Genomic DNA, 25,003 nt, shown 5'->3' with positions numbered 1-25,003 from the left:
TGCATCGTGAATCCTTCGAAGCCACCACACCATTGTTGCAGCAACCACGAGGTATGTCTCTGCCATGTCCGTCGTATACCAGCGTCTGCTTCTGCGCCGAGGCCACGCGCTCTGCATAGCGAAGCTGATGGTCTTGTCTAGCTGCATAATTCTACGTGCGTACGCGGTCGTCTGCTATGCGCTTCGTCGCTTTTCGATAGCCTTTAGCCCTACCCGCGGAGTCTAACATTTTGCAATGGCTGTGTCGCCTGCATACCCTCAACGCACCACGATTCGCTACCGTCGCAAATAGAGTGCGTGTCACTCGCCAAACATAGTGTAGAGCACAAGGTAGGGCCCTTGCCAGCAGCCATGCCTCTTCGACGGGCATGCGGCAATTTCGTCAACCTGGGACGACTGTACAGCGTCCCACCTTGGGGGTCTGTCCCGCCCTTTGGCCTCACCCGGCCGCAGTATAACTCTGTAAATCTAGGCAACCTCTACGCCCACAGTAGATCAAAGAACCCCACAGGATATGGATACTTTGAGGATGGGTCTATCTTCATACTTCCTTTCTCATGGCTTCCCCACGATGCCTTTGAAGCGCGTATGAAGATAACCGCGCATTTCGTAAGTGGGCCTACACCGAAGATGCAGGCGACTCGCAAGCAAGACCCGCGCAGGACGCGCTTCATCATAATCAGGTATGCCAGACTGCCCACCGTTTTCGTGTTGTATGCTAACCACAGTCTCAGCAAGGACACGAGACAACTGCGCCCAAACACACTCCGCATCCTGGCTCGCAACGCCCAGGACGGGCAAAGAGTATCCGTCGTCGACCCGCCCTTCGAGAACGTCGAGTTGACCCTCGACCCCACCCAAAGCCGACCCATTTCCGCACGCTTCAACGACGCTCCCCAGTTGAAATATGAACACAGGCTGCGGAACAGCGAGGCTCTAGAGACGTTTCGGGGCACACTCGTTGATGGCGTCTTGCAGCCCAACGTCCGCTTGGGGAATCGCTTGCACCTGTCGCCCAACCCACAGATACTGACGCCCCAGTTAGCGGGAAAGAGGCGGGCGCGGGATCACAAGGCCAAGACGCTTCGTGAAAGTGTCGGACTGCATCCAAGGGCACCTGCGAGGCTGCTTGATTCGCTAGGTGTACGGCCTTCAAAAGATCGGCATCTGCCTTCTAAGGTGCACAAACCGGAGCCTCTCCAGCCAGCACGATCCCAAGAGCGTGACTTGGAGCTTCGAGAAGTCCAACTGGCACAAAGAGAGCGCGAGCTTATACAAATACAACAGGAGCTCTTGCGGCAGACTATGCGCATTCAAAGCATGCCGCCGCGTCAAGACTGGCATCCTCCGTCTCCCCCTCGCGACGACAGCTACGCAAACAAGCATCGAACACGTGAGCCGCCCGAAGCGCGCATGCATAGCGAGTACGATACAATAGCCGCAGATATAGAGGCAAGGAGGAAGACACTCGAGCAAGAGGAAAGGCTCTTGAGATACAAGCGCAAGGCATGGCTTCTCGAACAGAAGCTGGCTCAGGCTCAGGCTCAGAGTACTGGACGTCCCCAATCCAGGCGCACAGCTCGTCGATACGACACAGAAGTGCAAGAGCACGACGCACAACACTCCCCTGATTATCCACCGGAAAAAGAGTATGTGCCAGATGCGCAGTCTGACGACGACCGCGTCCCAGACACCCTCGATTTGGAGAATGCATCGCCAACTGAAGCCTTGGAAACCCTGAGATCTCGCATCCAGCTTCCCACCAGAGGGATGATGCGTTCACGCCGAAACCTACGGTGAACAAGATACCTTGTCTGAACCTACTTAACGTTCGTGGTCATCATGTTGGCATGGCTCAACAAGACCTATGCAAACATCGCGCCACTTTAGTCGTCTGAGAGACGACGTTGTACGATAGACACGACGATTTGTGCATGACTGTGCTATACTCAACTAGCGTATGATACCCTGTACAAACAGTGAATAGATCCAATGACACTAGACTCAACCTTTTTTCATGATACCTTCACGCTCGTTGCTATTTTATTTTTTGCATATCATGCTCTTTGGAACCTGCCTTGCTCTTTGCCTTTCTTTATTATCATGTTTATAGATCTTCTCGCCCGGGACTTGCCATCATGTTGGTCTGCAAAGACAATATGGTGCAAGATGATCCCAACGGTTGAACTTGCGCGAAATAATATGGTGGGTTGATATTTGGGTGCATGGTACAGTACCCGATGCCAAAGAACGATCCAGATTCATTCCATAGGTCTTACATAATCGTCGTTGTCTAGCCCAGCCGATCCGGCTGGGTAGCCGGACAAAAGAAAATTTACAGTAGAAAGACTGGGCGACACCATTACCACTTCCCCGGAAAGCCCCCGGTGGACGACGCCTGACATGAGAGGAGAAAGGAGCTGCGGACAGAAGAAGAAAAGAAAGGGCTAGAACATTTGCCAACCACTATGGTGTCGATATGGATACATGTATATTTGACTTTTGTTATGGGAAAGCTTTTTCGGAAGACGCCAAAAAGATCAGATGAGATGGAAGGTTTCTGAGCTACCTGGATATGCTTCTTGATCAATACTTCTATAGATTATTACCTAATTAGACAATATTGAGGAGTGAATTACTTCCATCTCATCTTTTTTGGGTGTTGATCTTTTTGGGGGATTCGAGATTCTGGGCGGTCAATTGCTTCCATCTGATCTTTCGTGGTCTTCCGAATCGTATTTGGGGTCTTCCGAAAAAGTTTTCCCTTTGTTATTTGGTCCGGGTATCTCCATGGGGCCTGACCTTCGGCACACGGTGTGGTTCATCATGGGATAAAAGTATATGCATGTACGTTTTGATATTGGCTGTTGGCTGCTTGATTCGGGTATCTCGATGCTACCTCTTGGTAGACAGGTTGGTACAACAAGAAGTGCTTGAAAACAAAAGAAGAATGAAATGAGAACCATTCCAACGCCTACGCTTTACTGTGGAAGAAAAAATAGTAGTACACTAATAGTTCGAAGTGATGTTTTCATCGGAAATCGTGTATAGGTATACCCGATGCCTGGATCATCATGGCCCTTGGCTATAGTCATGGCTCCAGTCTTTCGACCGTGGTCGTCCGGCGTTGAACTCCTTGTCCTCGGCAGTCTCCACCTGTACACTGGTCTCCGTGATGATGTTTATGCCGTGGCTGGCAGTTGTGTTTTTGAGGATCGAGTCAGCTGATCCCGTTCGGGTTGGACTCTCATCTTCGTGTAGCGTGTCTTCATGCCGTGGCCAGATTGTATGACTGCGCCCGTGGCGATGATCCACTATTCGCGATAGTCGGTTGCTGCCACCTACTATGGTGACGGTACGTGCAGTGGTTGATGTGAGTGCTTCTTTGCCAGTCATGGATTGTAAGTCGTAACGGTCGTCGTCCCCTGGGCGAGCCGCGTTGGTAAGTGTTGCGGTAACAGTTCTGTTGTAGTGTCCTGTGCTTAGGTCTCCGGATACCAAGACCCGCCTTGTCAAGGTGTATAGAAGTGCGTCGATCCATCCGCATGACGTGAGGAGGCAGCCAGCGACAATAAAGAAGAGATCTGGCGTCTCTGTACCGGTCATCGCTACCATGCGACCCACTGCTATGGGCAACGTGAGTACGACGTACACAAAGGGGTACATGACCATGAATTTCGTCGCGCGTGTGAGCTTGCTAGTGTCGTTTGCGATGATGTTTCGTATGCGGCCGCGTAGGTGGAAAAAGACATGTGCGTAGATGATGATCGTGCCAAACTCGACGATGAAGATCCAGAGGTAATGCAGCCAAAGTCGTTCGTTCTGGTACTCCCTTGAGACCCAACACTGACTGAAGTTAGCTTTGTGTTGTTCGTTGGCGGAAGAGAGCATACCCATGCTGCAGCGCGAGCAAAGTATCGCTCCTGGTACATGGCTGGTCCAAGCACCGTGAGGATCAATGAGAAAAGCCAAATCGACAGGATCGATGCTACAAACCACATGTATGGCATTTTGTATCCTTTGACCACGCCTAGCCAAGTATGTATGGCAATCGCGAGAACGAAGAAGCCACTTGCGACATCTCTAAACAATAGCATCCAGAATCAGTACATGTCTCGTATATCCTGTACATAGCAATACTGACCCAATCTGTAAAAACCACGCCTGTAGGAAGCATGCGCCGGTGGGTGCTACGATTTTGTTGATTCGGAGCCAGTAGAAAGATATTGAGAATGCGATCGACTGTTGTAGATCGGCGATTAAAAGGTTGTAAATGAGAATAACGTATTGGTTGTATCCAACATATTGCCTGTAATGTCTCCGCCACGATATCATCCGCTGTGTGATGAAGCCCAGTAAGGCCGTAACAGATATCAGGCTCATTGTGGCGCAGATGGCAAGTGGTATCAGCCCCGCCCTGTAGAGGGGCGTGAGTGGATCCATGCTGTGCGGAGCGTCAAAGTATCTTTTTTCGAGAGACCGTTCATGGAAATCAGAAGTCATATCGATTATTCCATAGGGGGCCATAGTTGTAACAGAGGGTCGTAACCGAGTATCGGGCGGCCCGATAGAAAGTGCGGAAGTAGTTGTGCTCTCAATACATCAAGATAGCATGGTTGGTAAAGCGAAAGGGGGTCGAATTTGCTCGCGACGATACCGTCTTGGTCTCGTGCCCTCCGAAGGTCCGGTCGCGGTTGCACAGTCGGTCGATTTCTAATCGGGGAGCCACGGTGCAACTATCGTATGTCGAGTTGATCGTTCAGGTCGGAGATAACTGATTGTTTGGGATTTAGCTTGTCGTATATACAAAGGAGTGATCAACAACAAAGGTATTCTCCGCAAGAGTGATCCACAGCTTGGGGTATGCGCGAAGGATATAGGAAATAATTTCAATAGATGCCAGAACAAGTTGGGGTGCAATAACACGTCTGATATGGATGGAACACTTGGAAGGAAGGAAGGAGATCGTCTAACTGGCTTCTGCGTCAAGCCAGGCGGATATGCAGGTGCACCAGACGCGGCATGTTGGATGGCGTGGTCGGGACCTAGACGATCATCTAAGCCTTTGAGCACAACACAGCTGCAGGGTTGATGAGTGTTAAGCTCGGCACGTGCCAATGCACCCGTCCCCTGCCCATCAGCCAGTGTATTACCAGCCGAGCGGATGCCCAATATTGGATCGAGGTACTGGTTTGATACGGAGAAAAGACTCGAAAAGTGGGCTCTACTCAAGGGCCTCCCGGGTGTGCTCCACAGCTTCGACAGAGACAGGCTGGCCGCTCCCTGTCTGCAGGAAGAGTAAACTTTGCGGACACGGTAATGTTGTCGCGTGTGAGTTTCAAGCGGCACAGGACGGAAAAGAACAACAGCCCGCCACCACGTGGAGCACGCCCCTGTCGTGCCTCCAAATGGCTATCAGGGTCGGTAATGCCCGCCCAGAGGCCAAGAGTGGCAGCGGTCGCAGTGTCTGACTGCGTTGCCAGCCGTGGTCTCGCCGTGCTGATGTGCGTTCGCAAATCTTGCGCAATTTGTTGCTTGGACGCCATGTTGGTCTTTGATGAGGCGTTCGCCTTTGCAGACCACGCCGCAGCTTGTTCGGATCGGATTCCTTTTCGACGAGTAGCCCAACCTCAGCTGCGTCAACGCAACATTGGCGTCTTGTTTTGCCGTGATCAGTTGCGGGGGAGGGTCTTGTACAATTAGGCGACTGTGGAGGATGCGACGCTAGATAGATGACGACTAACCACTTGCGCATTTAGCGGCTGCTAGCTAAGGGGTGATTGTTGGAGAAAAGTTCCCCCCCTTGACGTTGCGCGGCCCGAATTGACATGTCGCTCCTCGCGTTGCCCGGTGGCTACATTTGACACGCGATTATTCCACCCAGTTGCCCAGATCCACGAGTCGCGCGGTTACTGGCTGCCGCCTCCAAAGTATTAAGAACTGCCGTGATTGACACTTCTCCCGTCGCCCGGGTGTGGTCAGAAAGTTGCGCCATCCCGAAAACCGGGCTTCATGGCTCAGATGGTCGAAGTGTTCAGCATGCGTTCGCATGTGTAATTACCCACCTTCAAGTCGAAGCTATGACGCGCCAATGTTCCGTTACTGTTGGTTAGGATACGATGAGAAATGGTACCTGAACCGTCTTGATACCTAGGTACGCTCCAGAAGTTTCTAATTACGATGCTACGCTGCGCCGCCGAACCATTCATTGTTGGAAAACGATGAACCGGCTCCTTCTCCTACTCATCCATTGCCATGTGCAATTGTTTCGCATTTGTGAAACAGCATTCCTGCATGGCAGGTCCTCGGCGCGCATGACACCGATGTCCATGTGTAGAAGTAGCACCGTCATCGTCCCGTACACAGGTTCCGTATTCCGCTTCCACTACCAAGGCGTACCAATGACAATGACGACAGGGATTGAATGGTTGGACAGGTCCCCGGGTTATCATACTGTACAGTGCACTTGAGGTCCGGTTCAAGGTCTCCAGATGGCAAACCGGGTCTGCAGTACCTTGGTAGCATGGTCAATTGATAGTACCCCAGACTTGACTGCCCCCGTACCAAGGGTCGCATGAAGGTAAGGACTGTACTTGGAGGCCCGACCGAGTTCCGTTCTGCATCCGGCGCTAGAACCGGACGATCCGTAGGGCCGGTAGTATTTCAATAAAACTGAGGTCGAGACCAAGGGAAGCCATCTGGTACTTGCACGAGGTACCCCGAGTTTACCCCGCAGGTGGTGCAACGGCGTGGCCGTGTTCTTCCTTGAACCTGGTATGACATGGAGTGAAGCGCGAAACTCGAATACCTTGCAATGCGTCCCGCCTGTCACTTCCCAAGCAGGAACCGCTACCAGATCGCGGCTATACTGACGCCGGCTAAGGCAATCAAATTACGTCTGTTCCCGTGGCCAAATCAACCCGCGGCTTTGATACGCGAATGGAACAGCGGACCGGATCAGGCCATCAACAAATCGAGAGCGAAGGGGCTCAACACAACAAAGTGACTTGTCCGCCTCGTCGAAACTTTGACTATGGAACGGTTGGCGAGGCCGAAGTACCTCCTGTATCCAACAGGCGGCATGCTATTAGCCGGTCAGCCAATCTATCGTCGAAGATTCATTCGTATCTGCAAGCCGCCCCAACGACCTTCGCGATAGCGCCAGATACGACGGCCGTGAACCAAGATTCGGCATAGTGCCAAGTGACTTGCTTATAGCCGTCATGCACCTTCAAACGTCAGAGGATTACAGTATGAGGGACGACTGTTGACGTCTTTCCGGTCCCTCGCATTCCGTCTCGGCCAGAAGTGAGATCCGGAGCATGAGATCGAGAAGATTTGAACGGTGGCTTCTTGTTCGAAATAACAGGGAAGTATACACGCAGCCCGCGAGACTAATTTCAGACGCAACCTCGGGATCGTTCTCTCCTGCGTCGATACCTAGGTACCCCAGATCTGATCGAGAGACTTCCATCGGTGGCGCTCCTCATTGCTGGCTGGTGACCACACCTAACACCATTTTTTCGACACCATGAAACAAGATGATAGCTGGTAGCTGGCCAAGCTGCCTTGGCTATGTGCCACAAGATCAAACCAAGACGGGTTTGGATATGACTGGTGCTGAAAGCGCATCTGGATGCAAGTAGTAGCACAGTCACAATGCGTCGATTGCCAGCAACTCACTTTTTAGGATCTGACTTCCCTCTGATCGCGGATAAATTGTTTGTATAACGACTCCCATTGCTCACAGTTCCCATGTAACTCCCGAGATGGGCATAGAGCACGCGCAGAGGGCCAGCTTGGATTCAGAATGCCACATGTACAACTACTTACTGCTACCGGTATATTCTGATACACCCATAACTAAGCCTTCAGCGCTCTGGTCAGACTGACAATCCTACAGAAATCTGTTGCCCACCAATGGAGATTGTTATAGACGCCCCACCAACACACGACAAGCAATCCACTGCTACACTGTCGCACCTCTCGCAACAATTATATCGGATATTTGGGTCGCGTGCTGTAGTTGAAGTGAGCTTCAGCCAGGGTCGCTGTAGTCTTGCGGCACAAAATCTGCACTGTTGCGGCGTCGTCGAAACGAATATCCGCGCACACGAAGTAGATCATGCAAATCAATGCATATATCCTTTTCCCGCCTACAAACCGCTGGCCAGATGTTTACTACTGCCGATATGCTGGAAACGCACAAAACATCGGTGTGAATGTTTGGCGTTGCCACAGCAGTCTTTAGCCAACGCATGATGTCTAACGTAAGTATGAGGATTATGTTTCAGATGCAGTAGGATCTGTGCGTGAAGTGAGTATCGAGAGCTCCAAGGGAAGTCTGAGTTGCTCATCGGAGCATCATCCTTATGTGTTACTGACGCGTGCGCATATCACCGCCCGGGGTTCGCTGTTGGACGTCTTGTTCCCCGACATGTCAGGACCTGTGGCTCTTGATAGCAAAACAATCCATGCACAACACGTCATATCTGCCAAGTGCGTTTTGTTGCGCTGCTAGAATGCTGTGCCTGTGCTATGTTACACAGAGCCCGTTCGCGAGTTGCATGAAAGCGGAAAATTTTTGAGCTTAGTGTTGCAAATCGCGTGTTTGTTAGAGGTACCTGTAGACCAGAACAACACTTGGGCGTGATGGCAGATGTGGTGCAAGCAGCGAGAACCGAACAGGTCTCGTGATGGGTAGCAAACAGCCGTTGAATGGTCCAAGGGGTCGGTCGCGCTTTCCCAAGGATAGGCCTGAATGCAGACTGGCGCTAACCGGATGCGGTAGCGTGTTTTGGCGCTGTTTGGCCGCGGCCTTTGAGCCCAACAGCGACCGCACTGAACGACACGATACCCACCAGCGCGCCCGTCTTCTTAGTAATGTATAATCTACGGACTGTATGAGACGTTACACATGCGAATACCTACCCACCCAGGCCCTACGAAAATGGCGACAAAAGACGAGACGACGCGCACACGCATCGATCGAATCAAGGCCGACTTGCGGTCAATCTCAACATGCACAAATGCCACCGCGACTGCGCTCCAGGACCTGCTGTCAAGAAAAATAGAGGACGCGCCACAAAAGGAGAATGTCAGAGCAAAAGTCCAGCCTGTCGCACGGAGAAGAGGCGCGACCGCAACGGCTGCAGCGCCAGCGGATATCGGGAAGCAGAAGAACTCGAACCTTGGACCCAAGGAGAAGTACGTGCTAGCGACTGAAGTGGCCAACACCACTCTCCAGACGCTTGCAGATGCGCTGAAGAAGGCACCGCACATGACCGCCGCCCGCCCCCCTACCAAGTCGAAGCCAACGCCCACCGAAGATGCGCGCAAGCCTGCGAGGCCGCGACTCGGCCAGACAACGAACTCCTCCGCGTCACAACAGCCGCTCAGGGAGCGCTCCGTCTCGCAACTCAACAATTCGCCCCAGAAACGCGTCCCTCGGCGGTCGTCGTCCTATTCTTCCTTCCTCGCACCAGGTCCAGAACCGGGCGTGCTCGCAACAGCCGAATGCGCAAGAACCGCGTTTGCGTATCTGGGTACACCCGAGGCACAGAAGGTCTTGGGCAAGGACGCGCAGGAGCTTCAGTATGAGAACGGCGTGCTTGTGCTTATCGGAAAGCTGGTCGCACTCGGCCTAGACAATATGGCAGTCAAGGAACTGAGAGGGTTGAAGAGGAAGCTGGACAAATACCTTGGGCAGGATGCGGGCAAAGACGAGGCCAAGCCTGGTCCGCAACAGCAGGGACTTGCAGAGAAAGAGAGCCTCGCCCTCCTTCTCGACTTCGCGGCGATGGACCCAAAGAGCCCAGCTGTCCCACTAGTAGCAAACTTTCAAATGTACACTTTGCGCATTATTGCAAAGCTGAAGAGGCCCCGGACTGTTGAAGCCACTTGGGAATATCTTAAGTTGACCAACCCCTCATCCCCCGCAAACCTACTCTTCCACACTGCGAAGACCCCCAACGGCCAGGCCAAGGCGGCAAGACAACTGGAGTCCTTGGCGCAGACCATCCTCTCTCTATGTCCGAGCATATCGACCACCGAAGATGCGAACACTCTACAGCCGTCTGCCGAGACCGTACTTCTATTGCAACATCTGGCATTTAGCGTTCGAAAGAAATGGTGGAGTTTGGCCAAGCATCAAGGCAGTGTGGACCGAGAGCTTTCAGAACCCTTCACCAAATGCATAGTTGCCTTCGCCCGCAGATCGCAGCTCAACCCAAGCAAGAGGTACAAACTCGCTGAGACCTTGTACGTTGATTTGGTTGGGTTCCCGGGTGAGCCTACTCCACAAGCCGCAACGAACAAGACTCTGTCCTCTCTTGCTCAAGCTGCGGGCTTGTCTGATCAGGCCCTTCGATGGCTGGGGCCGCCAAAAGACACCATGGAGTCCAACGCGTCTGCAGCAAAGCAAACAACACATGCGATACGCGTTGCCACAATCAATCTCGAGGCACATTCGAAAGGCGAGAAAAAACCAGACTTGGATGAGACCATTACAACTGCACTTCAGATCTTGGATGGCGCTTTAGGTGGATCAGTATCTGATTTGGAATCTTTGTTTACTGAAGTGAATGCACTGCGGCGCGCTGCGACACGATTACTTGTCACAAGCATATCGAAAACTACAGCTAGTACTGAGAGCACTCCGACTGATCAGCATGCCGTGCCCATTATTGCAGCCAGTGTGCATTTCTTTGCCAGATTCCTGGGGGCTACATCTTCCAGTGAAATAGATACAAAATCGCAAAATCGAAAACAGGAGCGAGTATCTCTAGCATGGAAGTATGCCAAGAGTACGGTCGACTCTCTGATGGCATGTTGCAAGAGAACGACAAAGACTCAAGATCAGTGGAAAGAGCTGGATATCATCCTTCAAGAAGGCTCACATATCATACGTCGATTCGAGGAAGAGATCGGACACGGCACACTCTCTAAGGAAGAGAACATCTCTCTCGTGGGCGCGTACATGATCAAGCTATCGAATGCGTACTGGTCTTTGTATCTGCAGTTGCGAAGAGCACGTTGCAATCCCGAAGCCCTCGTTGTGGCTATGGAGCGCTCAATCGACCTCGTGCAATTCCGTTCGCCATCTGAGAGAGAAATTGGACTCCTCTCAATGAAGCTGGAAAACTGGGGCGAGACCTTGGAGGACTTGAAACGTACCGACAGCTCTCGTAACGCTTTTCGACAATGCATCCAAAGCCACCTCACTGTTGACGTGTTGCAGCAGCTCTCCGAGAAAACGTCAACATCCTCCTTGCACAATGTGTTTGATAGTGAAGGACCATTTGATGCTCTCGTTCGGGTATTGAAGACACTGCATCACTCTTTCGTCATATCTGGTCTTCAGAATGTAGACGAATTTGCCTTTTACGACGACGTTGAGTTAGAGTCAGGAACTAGGGGAGCCATTCTAGAGTTGCAGCTTGGCTTTTATCTACGAACTCTGACCAAGAACCGACAATGGGACTCGAGTCTTGACCACTCGATCCGTATCCTGGTGGAACGATTGCGGCGTCTTTATTCACCGAGCGTCTATCCTGTCCGACAGCTCCGACTCTCTGTCGCACTTCTTCAGCTTTCTCAACAGAATCCACAGATATTGTCCGAGGAACTGATATCGTTCGACGCCACGGATGACGACAAGATGCAAAGTGCGGGTAGCAAAGACGAGGCATTAAAACGCTACGAGGTGCATCTCAAAGCGCTTCGCGATCTCAAAGCGTCCATGCAGCAGTCATCTTCTACCACAACCACCTTTCGCCAATGTTTCACAACGTGGGAGTCGCTTGTTAGCTCAGTGTCTTCATGGGAGGCACTCACAGATTGCGTTGAAAACACTGAATCCTGGCTGCAAGATCTCCAAGCATGCCTTGAATTTCTTAACGCGAAGGGAGAGGAGTATCTTGCGTTACCTCTCTTGCATCTCCTAGTCAAGATCTTGGAGCTTGAAAACAATTCTGATGCATCCGAGCGTATCGCCGTTTCATGTTCCCTCGGCCTGCAATTCCTTCGTCTTGGATATACCGGCAAAGCAGGGCTATCTTTAGCGAAGGCTGAAGCGTTGCTCGAACGCCAGACATCATCTGTTGAGGTCAAGCTGCATTGGCATATGGCATACGCTGAGTATCTTGTGGGTATCGGGAACACCACAAAATGGTATGTAGCGTACTCAATCCTCTTGATGAAATCATACTGACGATGTCCCAGCTTGACTATTATGGCGGATGCTCAATCTCTTGCGCTGAACGATCATCAGTTCATGGATCTCGCAAAGCCTACAACCACGCTCTCTGGCCGATTGCGATTCAACAAGATTGTGGCGGCTGCCGCTTATGTGCAGTCGCTTCTCGCCACAGCTACTGGGTCGTACAAGGCAGCAGCTCGGCATGCGAGGCAGTGCATCACAATCAATCGTCGCATATGGGCCGCCCTCGAATCACGGGCCAGTGCGAAAAAGATGACAACATCGGAGAATGTGGAACCTATCGCGCCTCTTGTCATGTCCGTGACACATGATGCTCTCAATGGACCTGAATTTTGGTGCCTGGTTCCCGCGTTGTATCGGGCACTGATGCAGCAATCTCAGATCTTTGCCCACCAAGGCCTATTACATGAAGCAATCCATGTTGCTGAACAGGCTGAAAAAGTAGCTGTAGCCACACAATCTGTGACTTTGGCCACAGACAATGCCAGCTGGCGCGCTGACTGTTGGGCGCAGAGCGGCAGACCTGACAAGGCCGAAACCATTCTCAAGTCCTTGAGTCCCGATCTTTCCCGCAAGTGCCTGTCAACTGCAGGTTATCATTCAGCCGTGGCCAGGATACACCACTGGAGCGGTCAATACGAACAGGAGATACAGTCGTACGACTGCATGGAGAAGCTCCTTGAGAGCCTGAGTTCGCCATCATACATCAAGACTCTGGAGACTTTTTCTACCTCCGTCGACGTGCTTGCTGATCAGATCTCTTCTATGACCTTGGAGGCCACGGAGAATGCCAAGAGACCAGCAACAAGAGGTCGCAAACCTGCAGTAAAAGCTGAACCGCGAGCGGCTTCAAGGCCTACCGCCAACGCTCGCGCCAAGGCCACAGAAGTAGTTGCAAAGGCTGCTCCAAGGACCAAACGTCAAGCAGGCAAAACCGCCGTCTTGGAAGCGCCCAAGATCGCCGAAGAGTGCTCTGCGCTATTTGTGTTCCAGGCGAGTATGAGGGACCGGGCTGTCCTCGCAAACCTACTCCACGATGATCTCGCAAAAGCTCTAAGCATACTTGGTGAAGCGGAGCAGCTTCAAGCCGGACTAAGCCAGGAGGTGTCGCACATGTGGGCTATCTTCAAAGCCAAACTGGCACAGAGCGCGAAGCAGATTGCTGAAGACTTTACTGTAAACACACTCCCTGAGTCGACCATTGCCTTTCCTGCTTTTGGCCTCGACACGGCCACCGCCAAGAAGGGTGTTCTGGCAACTTCGACTACCACTAAAGGTGGCCGGGCCAAGAAGCAAACCAAGGTGGATTTCATGGACACGCTTCGTGACGCACGTGCACGACTTGTTGAAGCACACTCCCTGTGTGCTACTAATGGATCAAACCATCTGTTCCGTCAAACCTCCATGGCGCTCGGTCACGTCACTGTGTTGATGTCGGCTGTTTCGGGGACAGAGCTCCCAGGCTCACTCCACCCATTATACGCAGCATACATGAGCGAACTTCCCAAAGTCAATGCCCTGCGACTCGTGCAGGAGTCGACAGAGGCGGAGAAGGAGCAGCTTTCACGCGATGATTGTCTGAGATGGCCAACTTCTGATTCATCACACTTTGCCTTCAGCTCAGTATCGAGCTTTCAGAAAGAGTATGTTGACATCATTCCAGAAACCTGGTCTGCTGTATCGCTGGCGCTTAGTGAGGCACGTGATGAGCTGTTCATCACCCGATTCGAGAGTGGCTTGTCTCCGTTCGTATTACGTCTGCCACTTGCTCGTCACGCTTCCCGGGAGATGGACGAAGAAGAGTTTTCTTTTGATGATGGCAAGCGAGATTTCGATGAAATCGTCGAGCTCAGTGACTTCAGTACTCGTTCTGCCAAGGATATGACTTCCAGGGAAGCAAGACACCAATGGTGGGCTGAACGCGAAGCCCTCGACACCCGGCTTCGCGAGCTTCTAATCAACATGGAAAATATCTGGCTCGGTGGTTTCAAGGGTATCTTCTCACAACACGAAAGGCAACCAGCTCTTCTTGCTCAATTCCGAAAATCATTGGATGATATACTCAACGAGCACTTGCCATCTCGCAAGAAGAAGAAGAAGAGTACGCAAAAGCGACCAGTGCTGGATGCACGAGTGCTGGAATTGTTCATTGGGCTGGGCGATGCCACCAATGACGATCTCGACCTGGACGAAGCACTCATGGACCTCATATACTTCGTGGTGGACATCCTCCAATTCAACGGCGAGCGCAATGCATACGATGAGCTCGATTTTGATGCCATGGTCGTAGAGACGCATGAAGCGTTACGTGCCTATCACAGCGCGTCCCAAAAGCTTGAGGCTACTTCTCGCCATACGATACTCATTTTGGACAACAACTTGCATGCCTTCCCATGGGAGTCGCTACCTTGTCTAGAACAGCTCTCGATCTCGCGACTACCCTCGCTAGCCGCCCTTCGTGAACGAATACTTTCTGCACGATCTTCGGCAACTCACCAGAATGCTGCTCCCGGTCATTACATTTCTACAGCTACGGGAGGTACAAGCATGCTAAACCCTTCGGGAGACTTGGCACATACCTCGAAGACCATCAAGCCACGTCTAGACGAACTTACAGGTCCTTGGAATCACATCGCCAACCGCCCGCCGTCGGAAAAGGAATTTGAGGATTCGTTACGAGACAAAGACATAGTGTTATACTTTGGTCACGGCAGCGGTGCGCAATATGTCAAGTCGAAATCAGTCCGACGACTCTATCCTGGCGAGCAGAATGAAGGAGAGCGAAAGCCAGGCTGTGCGACCACACTCCTCTTCGGTTGCTCGTCTGTGCATCTTACCGAAAATGGCATTTTTGAGCCCTCGGGTATGCTTGCTTCGTATCTCACGGCCGGCGCACCAGCAGTACTGGGCATGTTATGGGACGTCACGGACAAAGACTGCGATCGCTTCGCCGTCAAAGCAGGCGAACTATGGGGATTGTGGCCTGAGGCGCAAGAAGATGTGCTGCCATCCAAGACTCCTGCCAAGACTCCTGCGAAAAAGGGCAAGGGCAAGAGTAGAATTGCGCAATTGGTGGACGAGGTAGAGGGTGCGAGGGCCGCTGATAGCGCAAAGAAGGGAAACAAGTCTGTGAAGCTTGTAGACGATCAGCCAGATTTGGGAGGAAACCCGCAGAGGGGAGTTGGACTAGACGAAGCGGTGCGGGGTGCGAGAAAGGCTTGTTACCTGCGGTACTTGAATGGGGCGGCTGCTGTTGTGTACGGGATACCGGTATATTTGGACTAGTGTAGTGAGGAAGAATGAGGCCACTGCGGAATAAACCGACGAATAAAGCACGCGAGACTTTGATTGTTGCGATAAGCACATAAGAAAGTCCTTCCGTTTCGGTCCTGATCAGTAAACCTTATTATGACGCGCGGCTGCTGCTCTACGGAAGTAACTCCGATGGTGTCATGACGGGACAATGCCACGGTCACAGTCAGCGGAGGCGACAAGATGGGTCTTCGCATCCTCGGAACTCCACAATCTCCAGTGCGTCAATACGTCCGCTACAGTTTCCGATCTTGTTTGCAACGACTTCGAAAGCAATGGCGGAACGTCCGGCCAAGTCAGGGCCATCTCGAAAGCGTGCGCTCGTGAGCTGCGACCGCTGCAAAACTCGACGGGCACGGTGCATTCGCGAGAATGCTGACGTGCCTTGTGCGGACTGCAAGGCAAATGGCGTGGTTTGTGAATCCAAGCTACCACGTAAACAGAGAGTGTATGGGAGTGTGGAGACGCTCAGCCTACGCTACAGAGCTCTTGAGTCGCTAGTCAAAGGGCTTTTTCCGGATGAGAATGTTCAGGACACAGAGACCCTGTTCAAGATCGCCACGGCAAGCAATATAGCGATGCCGGCGAGCGACGACTATACTCCTGCAGATATCTTCAGCAATAGCAGTAGCGACAGACAGGCTTCTTCTTCGGAACAGCAACAAAAGCAGCAGCAGCATCAGTCGTTGCGAACATCACCTGTTTCCCAGTCCCCATACCTGGGCCCACACACTACTACATATCCCCTGCACACTGCTCACCGCACATCTTCCTTGTCTACAAGCAAAGAGCGCCTACGCCAATCTGCTTCCGTAACCCAGCAAGTATCTTCCCAGGCAGACGAGGTCATTCGCACAAATCGAGACGCCTCGCATTATTTCGGTCCTTCCAGTAGCTTTCGGCTTGCAACTACCATACGAGCACTTGCGTCCCGCTGGAAAGCCGTCTCTGGTGCAGAATTTCCTGGACTCCGGTCATTTACATCAAATCCCTCGAGTCGATCCGGGTCAGCTTTGAAACGCAGCAGCACAAATCCTTCGGAAGACGAATTTGCTATACCCACGTCGAGCCAGCGTCCCAATTCGAGCCATGGACGTCGGAAGAGATCTAGGGCCGAGATGGAGGCATCGAATGATCCGTCGCGACTCCAAGATAGCACTTCATCTCTAGATACAATTGGCGATTTGATTCCCCCAAAACACATCGCTGACGCTTTGGTTGCAGTCTATTTTGATCAGATTCACATGTACTTTCCAGTGTTCGACAGAAATGTGTTTCAGATGCGGCTGGAAGCTACATACTTACGAAGTGGCGAGCTCATTGATGAATGTAAGGACATGGGATGGCTAATTTCACTGGCCTTAGTTCTCTCTTTCGGTTGCCAGCGATCAAGGGCAAATGATGTCGACCAGATGCAAGCGCTACGCCACAAGCTTGTTGTTTTCGCCAAAACCTACTTCCGTATGCTGTTGACAGCGACGCAACTGGAAAACGTCCAGGCACTCGTCCTTCTCAATATGCACCATCACAACGTTGGACAAAAGAGCAGCTCATGGTTACTGATAGGTCTTGCTGCACGCATGGTACGTTACACACTCCAAACCGTTCCGGTCGTCTGCTAATACATGATGCCAGGCAATCACTATGGGAATGCATCGCGATAGCTCGAATTTACAGTTTGCACCCATCGAGCGCAACGTGCGCCGGCAAGTCTGGTGGTCCATCTACATATTTGAAAAGATACTGTGTGGAATATTGGGCCGACCGACAGGAATCGACGACCGAGAGGTAGCGATGAAGGTCCCTGACGCACCAACGCTCGAGCAAACGCCCATCACCGCACTTTTCTTACACCTCTGCTCCGACCTCGCATCTTTATCGTACCGTATCCGACAACGTGCGTACTTCGACAAGACCTCATCCGAAGAACGCTCACCGACGCTGGCTGTTGCCATGACTCTACTTCGCGAATGCGACAACTTCTACGCGAAGATCCCTCTACACATGTCCTTGGAGGCAGTTCCAGGAGCTACCGACTCGAGGGTAATGATCCTACTGTTGCATATTTACTACTACTATACACGTTGTGTCATCTCACGAGACTTTCTCATACAAAAGGTCGAGAGTAACGTCTGCTTCTTGGAGAACAAAGAGTTACCAACTTCTGAGGATTGGCAGTCGACTCTCATACTTGCGGAAGACTGTGTTGAGTCGGTACACAAGAGTCTTCAATGCATCACAATTGGGATCGATCTTGGTATCTTCGACATCATTGGTTACTCGTGGCTAGACTTTTTCTTTGTGTTCCACGCGATCTTAGTTGTATGCGCCGACTTCCTTGCTCGACCCAAAGGCCAAACGGATTCACCCAAGGACATTGAGCGCAAAGCGACAGTGTGCACGGTGCTCGAACACGTTCGCGTAATGCAGCAAAAGCTCTCACCCACATACAAAACTTTGGGTCGGATTGCGCTGCAGTTCGCCAGGATAACTGGTGTTGTCCAAGAGAGTGATTCACCAACAGTGCAAGACGCACCGGCCGACGCGTCTTTGGAGTCTGTTGTGCACATGGCACATGAGGAAAACCAAGACCAAGCCGGCATGCTTGACATAGGAGGCGATTGGTATACGGATGCAACAGCAGACCTAGGATTAGATTTCTTCGACCTGGGCCAAGCGACGCATCCAGGGGCATTCTCCATCATGGATCCTCCAACACGTTCTGAAAACGCGGGCGATTCCACGGGTGACGTGGTAGATGAGTGGACGGACAGGGCGCTAAAAGGGATGCACACCCTTTAGACACAAAATCAGGTGTTTGAGTCCAAGCAAATTGTATCAAAACATTTTATCTTGCCGTCATGAACGATGTTTGGAGCATGGATGACATCACCACCTAGCGTGGTGTCTGTGTCGAATAAGTGCTTGGCGATGCACGATCGTCCGATAGCCGCAGCCAGTCAAGATCGGCCCAAACCTCTTTGGGATTTCATGACGCATTTGTTCATAGTTGATGTCGTGACAGCTGCAGACAAATACAGGTCCGCGGCAGCTCGCGTGGTTGCAGCGCGTCGCATAAGTGCTGAGCTTTTACTTCGATGCCACACTCACACGACACAGAGCCTATTCTGCCCACCACGAATATGGCAGGCGGCAACAACAAGAATGGAAAGAAGAAGGTGCTTGTTGTGGGAGCAGGCGCTGCTGGTACGTTGAACGCGTTTTTGGAGGGTCATGGTTTCTAATTCGAAGCAGGCATGTCAGCCGCCCACCACCTTTCCGAACATCCCGACAAATTTGACGTTACCCTCATCGATGCAGTGGATTACTGTGGAGGCCAGGCCTTTTCTATCGGAATTGACAAGGAGCGCCATGGGGCTGAATGGCTGAACCAAGGTGTTCAGGGCGGAAGCTACATTTTCCACCACACCATGACAATGTTTGCAAGACAAGGCCATCATGCTGATCCCGTAAACCTTCAAGTCTCCTTTGGTAAAGACGATATCTTTTGGACTAACGTCTTCCCGACCGAGCTTCTTGCGCGCCACCAGAAGGAGATTAGGAAGTTTCACACCATGCTCAAGATTGTCCGGTGGTTCGAGCTGTTCTTCGCATTGATTCCCATCAAGATTCTTTTCAAAATGTTCTGGTTTTCCGAAGAGTTCACCAACACTGTCGCCATGCCCATGATTGCGCTATTCCTAGGAACCGGAAACGAGACACCAAACGTGCCCAGCATCATTCTCGAAAGGCTCGTCACTAGTCCAACATACGGAATGTGGTATCCAGGAGACAAGCATAGCGTTGCTAGCAATTTGCCGCCGATGGTCGTTTTTCCCAAATTCAGCGAATTCTACGAGCGCTGGAGACAGGATCTGCTTAAGCGTGGCGTCAACGTCAGACTATCAACGGAAATAACTCGAGTGGTGAAGCGAGATAAGACCGGTGTTGCCGTAAGGCTGATCAAGCGCACCCCGATGCCTGATGCGCACAACCCCAACAGTGCCAATGTGCCTTACGACAACGACCATAATGCCGATCCAGACGCACAGGAGAAGGAAGAGCACTTTGACGAGTTGATTCTCTGCGTGCTCGCCGATACAGCAAAACGTATTCTAGAACCCACTGCCTCCTTCCGCGAGAAGAAAGTCCTCGGCTCCGCCAAGTTCTCTGACGACATCACCGTCACCCACTGGGATAGCGACTACATGCACAAGCACTATGAGAACTTTTACGACCCAGAGAAAGCCGTCACAAAGCTCTCCAATATCGATCAAACTGCGCGCAACGCCATGGCCGAGAAGTCCTTCAAGCCGATGTACTACATCAAGATGTATCCCCAGGATCGATCGAAACTCGAAATGTGCTTTGACTGCACAAATTACCAGAGCCAATTCCCGCCGGAGGTTCCCTTTGACAAGCACATCTTCCAGACTATCTACTTGAACAAGGATAGAGATGGCCACCTCTGGAGTATCGATGAGATCAACAAGGACAAGATTATTCGCAAGGACTGGTGGCACCAGCTGTGCCATTCCTGGACGCATTACGTTTTCGTCGTCCCATGGATGTGGCTTCTACAAGGTCGAAAGCACACTCGGTTTGCGGCGGCATGGACACTTATCAATGCTCATGAGGTTGCTGTTATGAGCGGAATTGCTGCCGCTGTTGATCTCGGCGCACAGTATCCTGCTGATCTTGAGCGCGACAAGTTTGCTTTCTTGAGCTTCAGGCTGTACTACCTACTGGCATACGGAAAGTGGTATAGTCGAAAGGCGACGAAGAAGACAAAGGAGGGACCAGGCAAGGATTGGGCGAGTGGTCTTTACGGCAGCGTCTACCGAGGCCCAGGTGTAAGCGATATCGACAGATTGCAATGGAGGACGGAGAACAATATACAGGATGAGCCGATCAAGTATGGGTTCCCTTCTGATAGCGGAAAGCGATAGGTTGGGAGTGGAGTAATTGGAGAAGGACGAATGAAGTGTCGAGGATGTACACAAGGTCGATGCAACTATACCAAATATAATCTTTAATACGCACTACAGATGTGTCATTGGTTCCCCTTTAAAGACACTAAACCACCTTGGAAGTTTAAAGAGTACATACCTTGCAGGTAACGCCCGGCTGACCACGAACTGTTATCTCCGACTGTGTTGCCAAACTCCGCCAAGTCCCTGTGGATCAATGTTCACTTAACTCCGCATCTCCACAAAAAAGATCAGCACGATGTCGTTGCTAGAAGTATAAGTACTCCACCTTGGCAAAATTTCATATACCAGAATCGGTACCAGAGACAAGCCACTCACCCTTCTCACTCGACATGTCTTCCAAAACCCCTCTTGACGTCGTCTTCGGCTGCATGACCTTTGGCCGCGAAGGTGAAGAACAAGTCCGTACATCAAGTCTAGATGACTGCGCAGCTATTCTCGATACTTTCCAGTCCTACGGCCATAGCGAGGTCGACACGAGTCGATTCTACGGAGTAAGCACACGCATTCCCTTTATCCCTACCCGCTAACAGCACTAGGATGGATCATCAGAAGAGTACCTCCAGAAATTGGATTGGCAGAAAAGAGGCCTGACAATGGACACAAAGTTCTTCCCTAATGTTCCAGGCCTCTTTGGCCGCCCTCAAACACACTCTAGGATAGAGGACATGCGCAAGAGCCTAGATGAGAGTTTGACTGCTCTTGGAGGGAAGCAGGTGGATCTGTGGTACCTTCATGCACCGGATCGTACAGTACCGCTTGAGGAGACGGCGAAAGCTGTCAATGATCTATTCAAAGAGGGAAAGTTTAAGAGATGGGGCGTGAGTAACTTTATGTCTTGGGAAGGTATGTTACGTCCTCTCGTCCCGTGGTTTCCTATGCAGACACATTGCTGATCTTTTCCATCAACAGTTGCCGCACTCTGTGAAATTTGCAAAGCAAATGGGTACCAGTTGCCCAGTGTATACCAAGGCGTGTACAACGCGCTTCACCGCAGTATCGAACACGAACTTCTCCCTTGCTTGCGAAAGTACAACATGTCCTTCTACGCATTCAATCCGCTAGCAGGCGGATGGCTAACCTCACGCTACAAGCGTGATACGCAGGATAGCGCTGTCGAGTCTGGAAGTCGCTTCGATCCAAATCGTCTGCAAGGAAAGATGTACCGTGCTCGTTATTGGAACGACGAGTTCTTCACAGCAATCGAAGGGTTGCGCTCCGAATTACCTGATGGCCAAACAGAGAGCGAAACCGCGCTAAGGTGGATGATGCATCATAGCCAACTGAAGAAGGAATACGGGGATAAGGTCATTATTGGAGCGAGCAGTAAGAAGCAGTTGGAAATGAATCTCGTTGATTTTGAGAAGGGACCATTGGATGAGAGCGTTGTGAAAGCAGTGGACCAAGGTTGGGCTGGTACTCGTGGGGTGACTTGGAAGTACTTTCATTAAGGTTGTGGGTGCAAAACATGGGTGGCATGCTAGTCAACCCAAGGTATTGCGTATAGAACGAGTGCTGTGAACCACAGTTGGCGAACGATAGGCCAAATCCTCGAATAGATAAAATGATTAGAATCTTTTCTTACAGTATATCTTTGTCTCTACACAACCTGAACAGTAACCCTTAACCCGACACGAAAGAATAGTAAGCGAAATGACAAACTCCAACAAGCAACTCACCGGGTACGTCTCTACCAGGCGCAACTGGTTCAACCCCCACGGCACGGCACATTATGCGCCTGTCGCTCCTCAGCCTAACATCTACATGGCGATAAACAACACTTTGGAACAAATCATCGCGGGCAACGTAGCTCGAGTTGCCAAACTTGAAGCCCTACTCAAGGAGAAGCGTGGGCTGCAAAAAGCCGAAGAAGACGCAGCCAAGGCAACTGAAGAAGAGGGCCAATCGGAGCTCGACATCGCCATCACACAACACCGAGATGAAGAAATCGCATACCTAGACAGGAGGCAGCATACACAGTCCGAAGCTGCTACCAACCACCAGGCAGAGGATGAGCGCAAGGAAAGTCGCATCGAAACCTCTTCACAGGCAGCTGCGCAAGCTGACTACGAGGCGACGCTTGCCATCTGCCACATAGAACTCAAGAAATGGGGTCTACAACGCAACACTCAAATGGACTCGAAAGCCACATTCGACGCCTTCTACTCTAGAGACAACAAGCTATGTCCCGCGGCGAAAAACAAAATGCATGAAACTTTCGAGAGGGCCAGCATAGGAGAATGATAGGGTATTTGGGTATTAGGTGTAAGCTATAATTAAAGACGACAAGACTTAGCGAAGGAAAGGGGGTATATTAACCAACCGAGCAATCCAAACAAGGACGAAAGTCAAACGCATGCCGATGCACCTCGAAATCAAAATCGGAGGACCCATGGGGAAATACCTGATACAAATCAACGCCTAGATTGTCTCATTCTGGAATCGTGTGAACAGTACGTGACCGTGAACGCCTGTTGCTCCATTTCCGTAATGCATCTGTCAATGTCAAGAGATTGTCAGCCTGCTACTTCCTTTCTCTTGTCTCTCCATCCACAGGCTTGACACTTGTAGAGCCTTCGAGTGGAGGAATATAACCTAGTTGCTTCTCATTTCCACCCTCCATTGGTGTAAAGGGCGTGAAACCACCTTCAGGCGACGCCTGCCACTTGGCCATGTCCGCTTTTAGCTGTTCAAGTTCTTTCTGGAAACGGTTGCCGAAGACGTCGATGTAGTAGGTGGCACCATTGTAGACACTCCAGATGAAGACAACGCTGAGGAATAGACCTGAGGGCCAGCGGTACCAGAACCAGACCGGGCATGGTAGCATCGTCAAGACAGCATAGCTGTATTGGATGAACATGAAGGCAGGCTCCTGCATGAAGTCGGGAAGCGAGAGGACAATCTTGCCGATCCATGTTTTGGCATACGATTTCCGTAGCCATGTAAAGCTAGTTGGCCGACCTGCCGCAATCTTGTCGCGACGGCGTACCGTGATGAGGAAGTGGTAGCTCAGCTGCCAGAAAGCGTATGGGACAGTGGCCCACAGCATCATCTGGGGCAGACTGTAATGGTGGGGCGATGTTGGGTCAGAATGGCGGATTTCATGGATGGCTGGATAGTGTTCTTGCTGATATTCCGGCGACAGCAGGTGAACAAGGCAGTGTAGCGTGACGCAAGGCATGATGTGGATGAAGAGACTAGAGATGTTAGCATGAGTTGCGTGTTACAGGACCAAGGAACTAACCTAACAACCTTGTCCATGCTGTGGAAGACGAGCGAGTTACGCCACATCACGATGGCAACCGCGTTGTTTCCCATGCAAAGGCAGTATGTTGCAATGAACAAGCGCTTAGATTGCGGGAACGCCCATATACTCAAGACAAGGAGTATGTTGACGAAGTAGCACAGATCGGCGAGAAAGTAGTGGTAGCCCTTCTTGTGGTAGGTGAAGAAGCGAAGTGGCATGAAGTAGAGCAGCTGAGCCGTGTACCAGTGTGGAAGTAGGTCGGGATGGCAGCCAATGAGGTATCCTGAGACGAAGATGTTCATGACGGCGGCAATGAAGGAGGCCTTCTCGCGCGCAGTGACTGTGAGTGACTCGTTCCAGCGGCGATTCAGACGATCGACCGAATGGCGCATGCGCCTCTTGTACTTTTCAAGCTGCTCTGCCTCAGTTGGGACTCTCCGTCGCCATTCTTCCACGACGCGATCTTTTGTGATGCCCCGGTTCTTTGCCTGGTTCTTGATTCTCTCCGTCTGGGAGGCTATGGAGCTTTGTATCTTCTCGATGCGCTGCGACAGGGCGAGGTTCTCGACAAAGTCGAACATGGTGAGCTTCTCGACGGGCGGGAAAAAGGCGGCATCTTCGAAGTCGGACTCGTCGTGGTAGGAGCTGTTGGAGAAGGAGGCGGAACGGGAGAGGCCAGGTGTAGAGTCGCCTGGTGTCGGACGCGCTGACAGCTCAGAAACGCCCAGTTGGGGCTCTGATCTGGATTTGGGCACGCCGCTCCCCTGCGCATCCTCTGGAGTCGCCATGCTGGGTATTTCCTCTTGGACGATTTCGAGGCTAGAGGGGGTCCGTCGATGGAGGGGTCTTTTGAAGTGACGCGGGGGTGAAGCTGTAGCCATGATGCCGGTTAGCTGCTGTATCGCGACAAAACCGCCTAGGGTCCATGTTTGGGGGAGGGGAGGGAAAGGTATATCACAGCGAAAAGGCGCACAGTGGTAGTGATTTGCTTGGATCAGATCGAGTCAGACCCTATGCTCTCATGACAAGGCGAGTGGTGTGCGGGGTTCCTGAAGTGTGCTCTTCTGCCAGTCTCGGAGCGTCGTGGGGGGAAAGTCGTGGGTGAATGCAAGCTGGTGATTGGCAAGCTTCACAACGTCATCGCAGGCACCCGAGGGGCATGCGAACTGGGTCGGGTCACGGGGAAAGGCGGTGCTGGAAGAAATGCCCGACAAAGGGAGGCGCAGGGGACTG

The 25,003-nt window shown here is 51.7% G+C and overlaps 7 protein-coding genes across 7 annotated transcripts; 5 read left to right on the top strand and 2 right to left on the bottom strand.

Annotated features, from left to right (window-relative positions):
- Positions 1 to 630: 630 nt before the first annotated feature.
- On the top strand, positions 631 to 1,800 carry ACET3X_004968 (uncharacterized protein; the record flags this gene model as incomplete). Its single annotated transcript, XM_069451121.1, has 2 exons — positions 631 to 683; positions 735 to 1,800. The coding sequence occupies 2 exons, from the start codon at positions 631 to 633 to the stop codon at positions 1,798 to 1,800; spliced, it is 1,119 nt and encodes a 372-aa protein (XP_069307012.1).
- Positions 1,801 to 3,072: 1,272 nt separating this feature from the next.
- ACET3X_004967 (uncharacterized protein) lies at positions 3,073 to 4,383 on the bottom strand (the record flags this gene model as incomplete). The annotated part of the gene is made up of 3 exons (XM_069451120.1): positions 3,073 to 3,846; positions 3,894 to 4,083; positions 4,145 to 4,383. The coding sequence occupies 3 exons, from the start codon at positions 4,381 to 4,383 to the stop codon at positions 3,073 to 3,075; spliced, it is 1,203 nt and encodes a 400-aa protein (XP_069307011.1).
- Positions 4,384 to 8,950: 4,567 nt separating this feature from the next.
- On the top strand, positions 8,951 to 15,505 carry ACET3X_004966 (uncharacterized protein; the record flags this gene model as incomplete). The annotated part of the gene is made up of 2 exons (XM_069451119.1): positions 8,951 to 12,171; positions 12,223 to 15,505. The coding sequence occupies 2 exons, from the start codon at positions 8,951 to 8,953 to the stop codon at positions 15,503 to 15,505; spliced, it is 6,504 nt and encodes a 2,167-aa protein (XP_069307010.1).
- Positions 15,506 to 17,049: 1,544 nt separating this feature from the next.
- On the top strand, positions 17,050 to 18,334 carry ACET3X_004965 (uncharacterized protein; the record flags this gene model as incomplete). The annotated part of the gene is made up of 2 exons (XM_069451118.1): positions 17,050 to 17,115; positions 17,168 to 18,334. 2 exons carry the CDS (start codon positions 17,050 to 17,052, stop codon positions 18,332 to 18,334), a joined length of 1,233 nt encoding a protein of 410 aa, XP_069307009.1.
- Positions 18,335 to 18,675: 341 nt separating this feature from the next.
- ACET3X_004964 (uncharacterized protein) lies at positions 18,676 to 20,481 on the top strand (the record flags this gene model as incomplete). Its single annotated transcript, XM_069451116.1, has 2 exons — positions 18,676 to 18,739; positions 18,788 to 20,481. The coding sequence occupies 2 exons, from the start codon at positions 18,676 to 18,678 to the stop codon at positions 20,479 to 20,481; spliced, it is 1,758 nt and encodes a 585-aa protein (XP_069307008.1).
- Positions 20,482 to 20,855: 374 nt separating this feature from the next.
- Positions 20,856 to 22,767, top strand: ACET3X_004963 (uncharacterized protein; the record flags this gene model as incomplete). Its single annotated transcript, XM_069451115.1, has 4 exons — positions 20,856 to 21,017; positions 21,063 to 21,369; positions 21,436 to 21,939; positions 22,169 to 22,767. The coding sequence occupies 4 exons, from the start codon at positions 20,856 to 20,858 to the stop codon at positions 22,765 to 22,767; spliced, it is 1,572 nt and encodes a 523-aa protein (XP_069307007.1).
- A 280-nt stretch (positions 22,768 to 23,047) lies between these two features.
- On the bottom strand, positions 23,048 to 24,651 carry ACET3X_004962 (uncharacterized protein; the record flags this gene model as incomplete). The annotated part of the gene is made up of 2 exons (XM_069451114.1): positions 23,048 to 23,720; positions 23,768 to 24,651. The coding sequence occupies 2 exons, from the start codon at positions 24,649 to 24,651 to the stop codon at positions 23,048 to 23,050; spliced, it is 1,557 nt and encodes a 518-aa protein (XP_069307006.1).
- Between the last annotated feature and the right edge of the window lie 352 nt (positions 24,652 to 25,003).

This window comes from Alternaria dauci, chromosome 4 (genome assembly GCF_042100115.1).
Source record: "Alternaria dauci strain A2016 chromosome 4, whole genome shotgun sequence".
Taxonomy (NCBI): Eukaryota; Fungi; Ascomycota; class Dothideomycetes; order Pleosporales; family Pleosporaceae; genus Alternaria; species Alternaria dauci.
The sequence above is the reverse complement of the archived record's forward strand: the minus strand, read 5'-3'. Positions and strand labels throughout refer to the sequence as shown.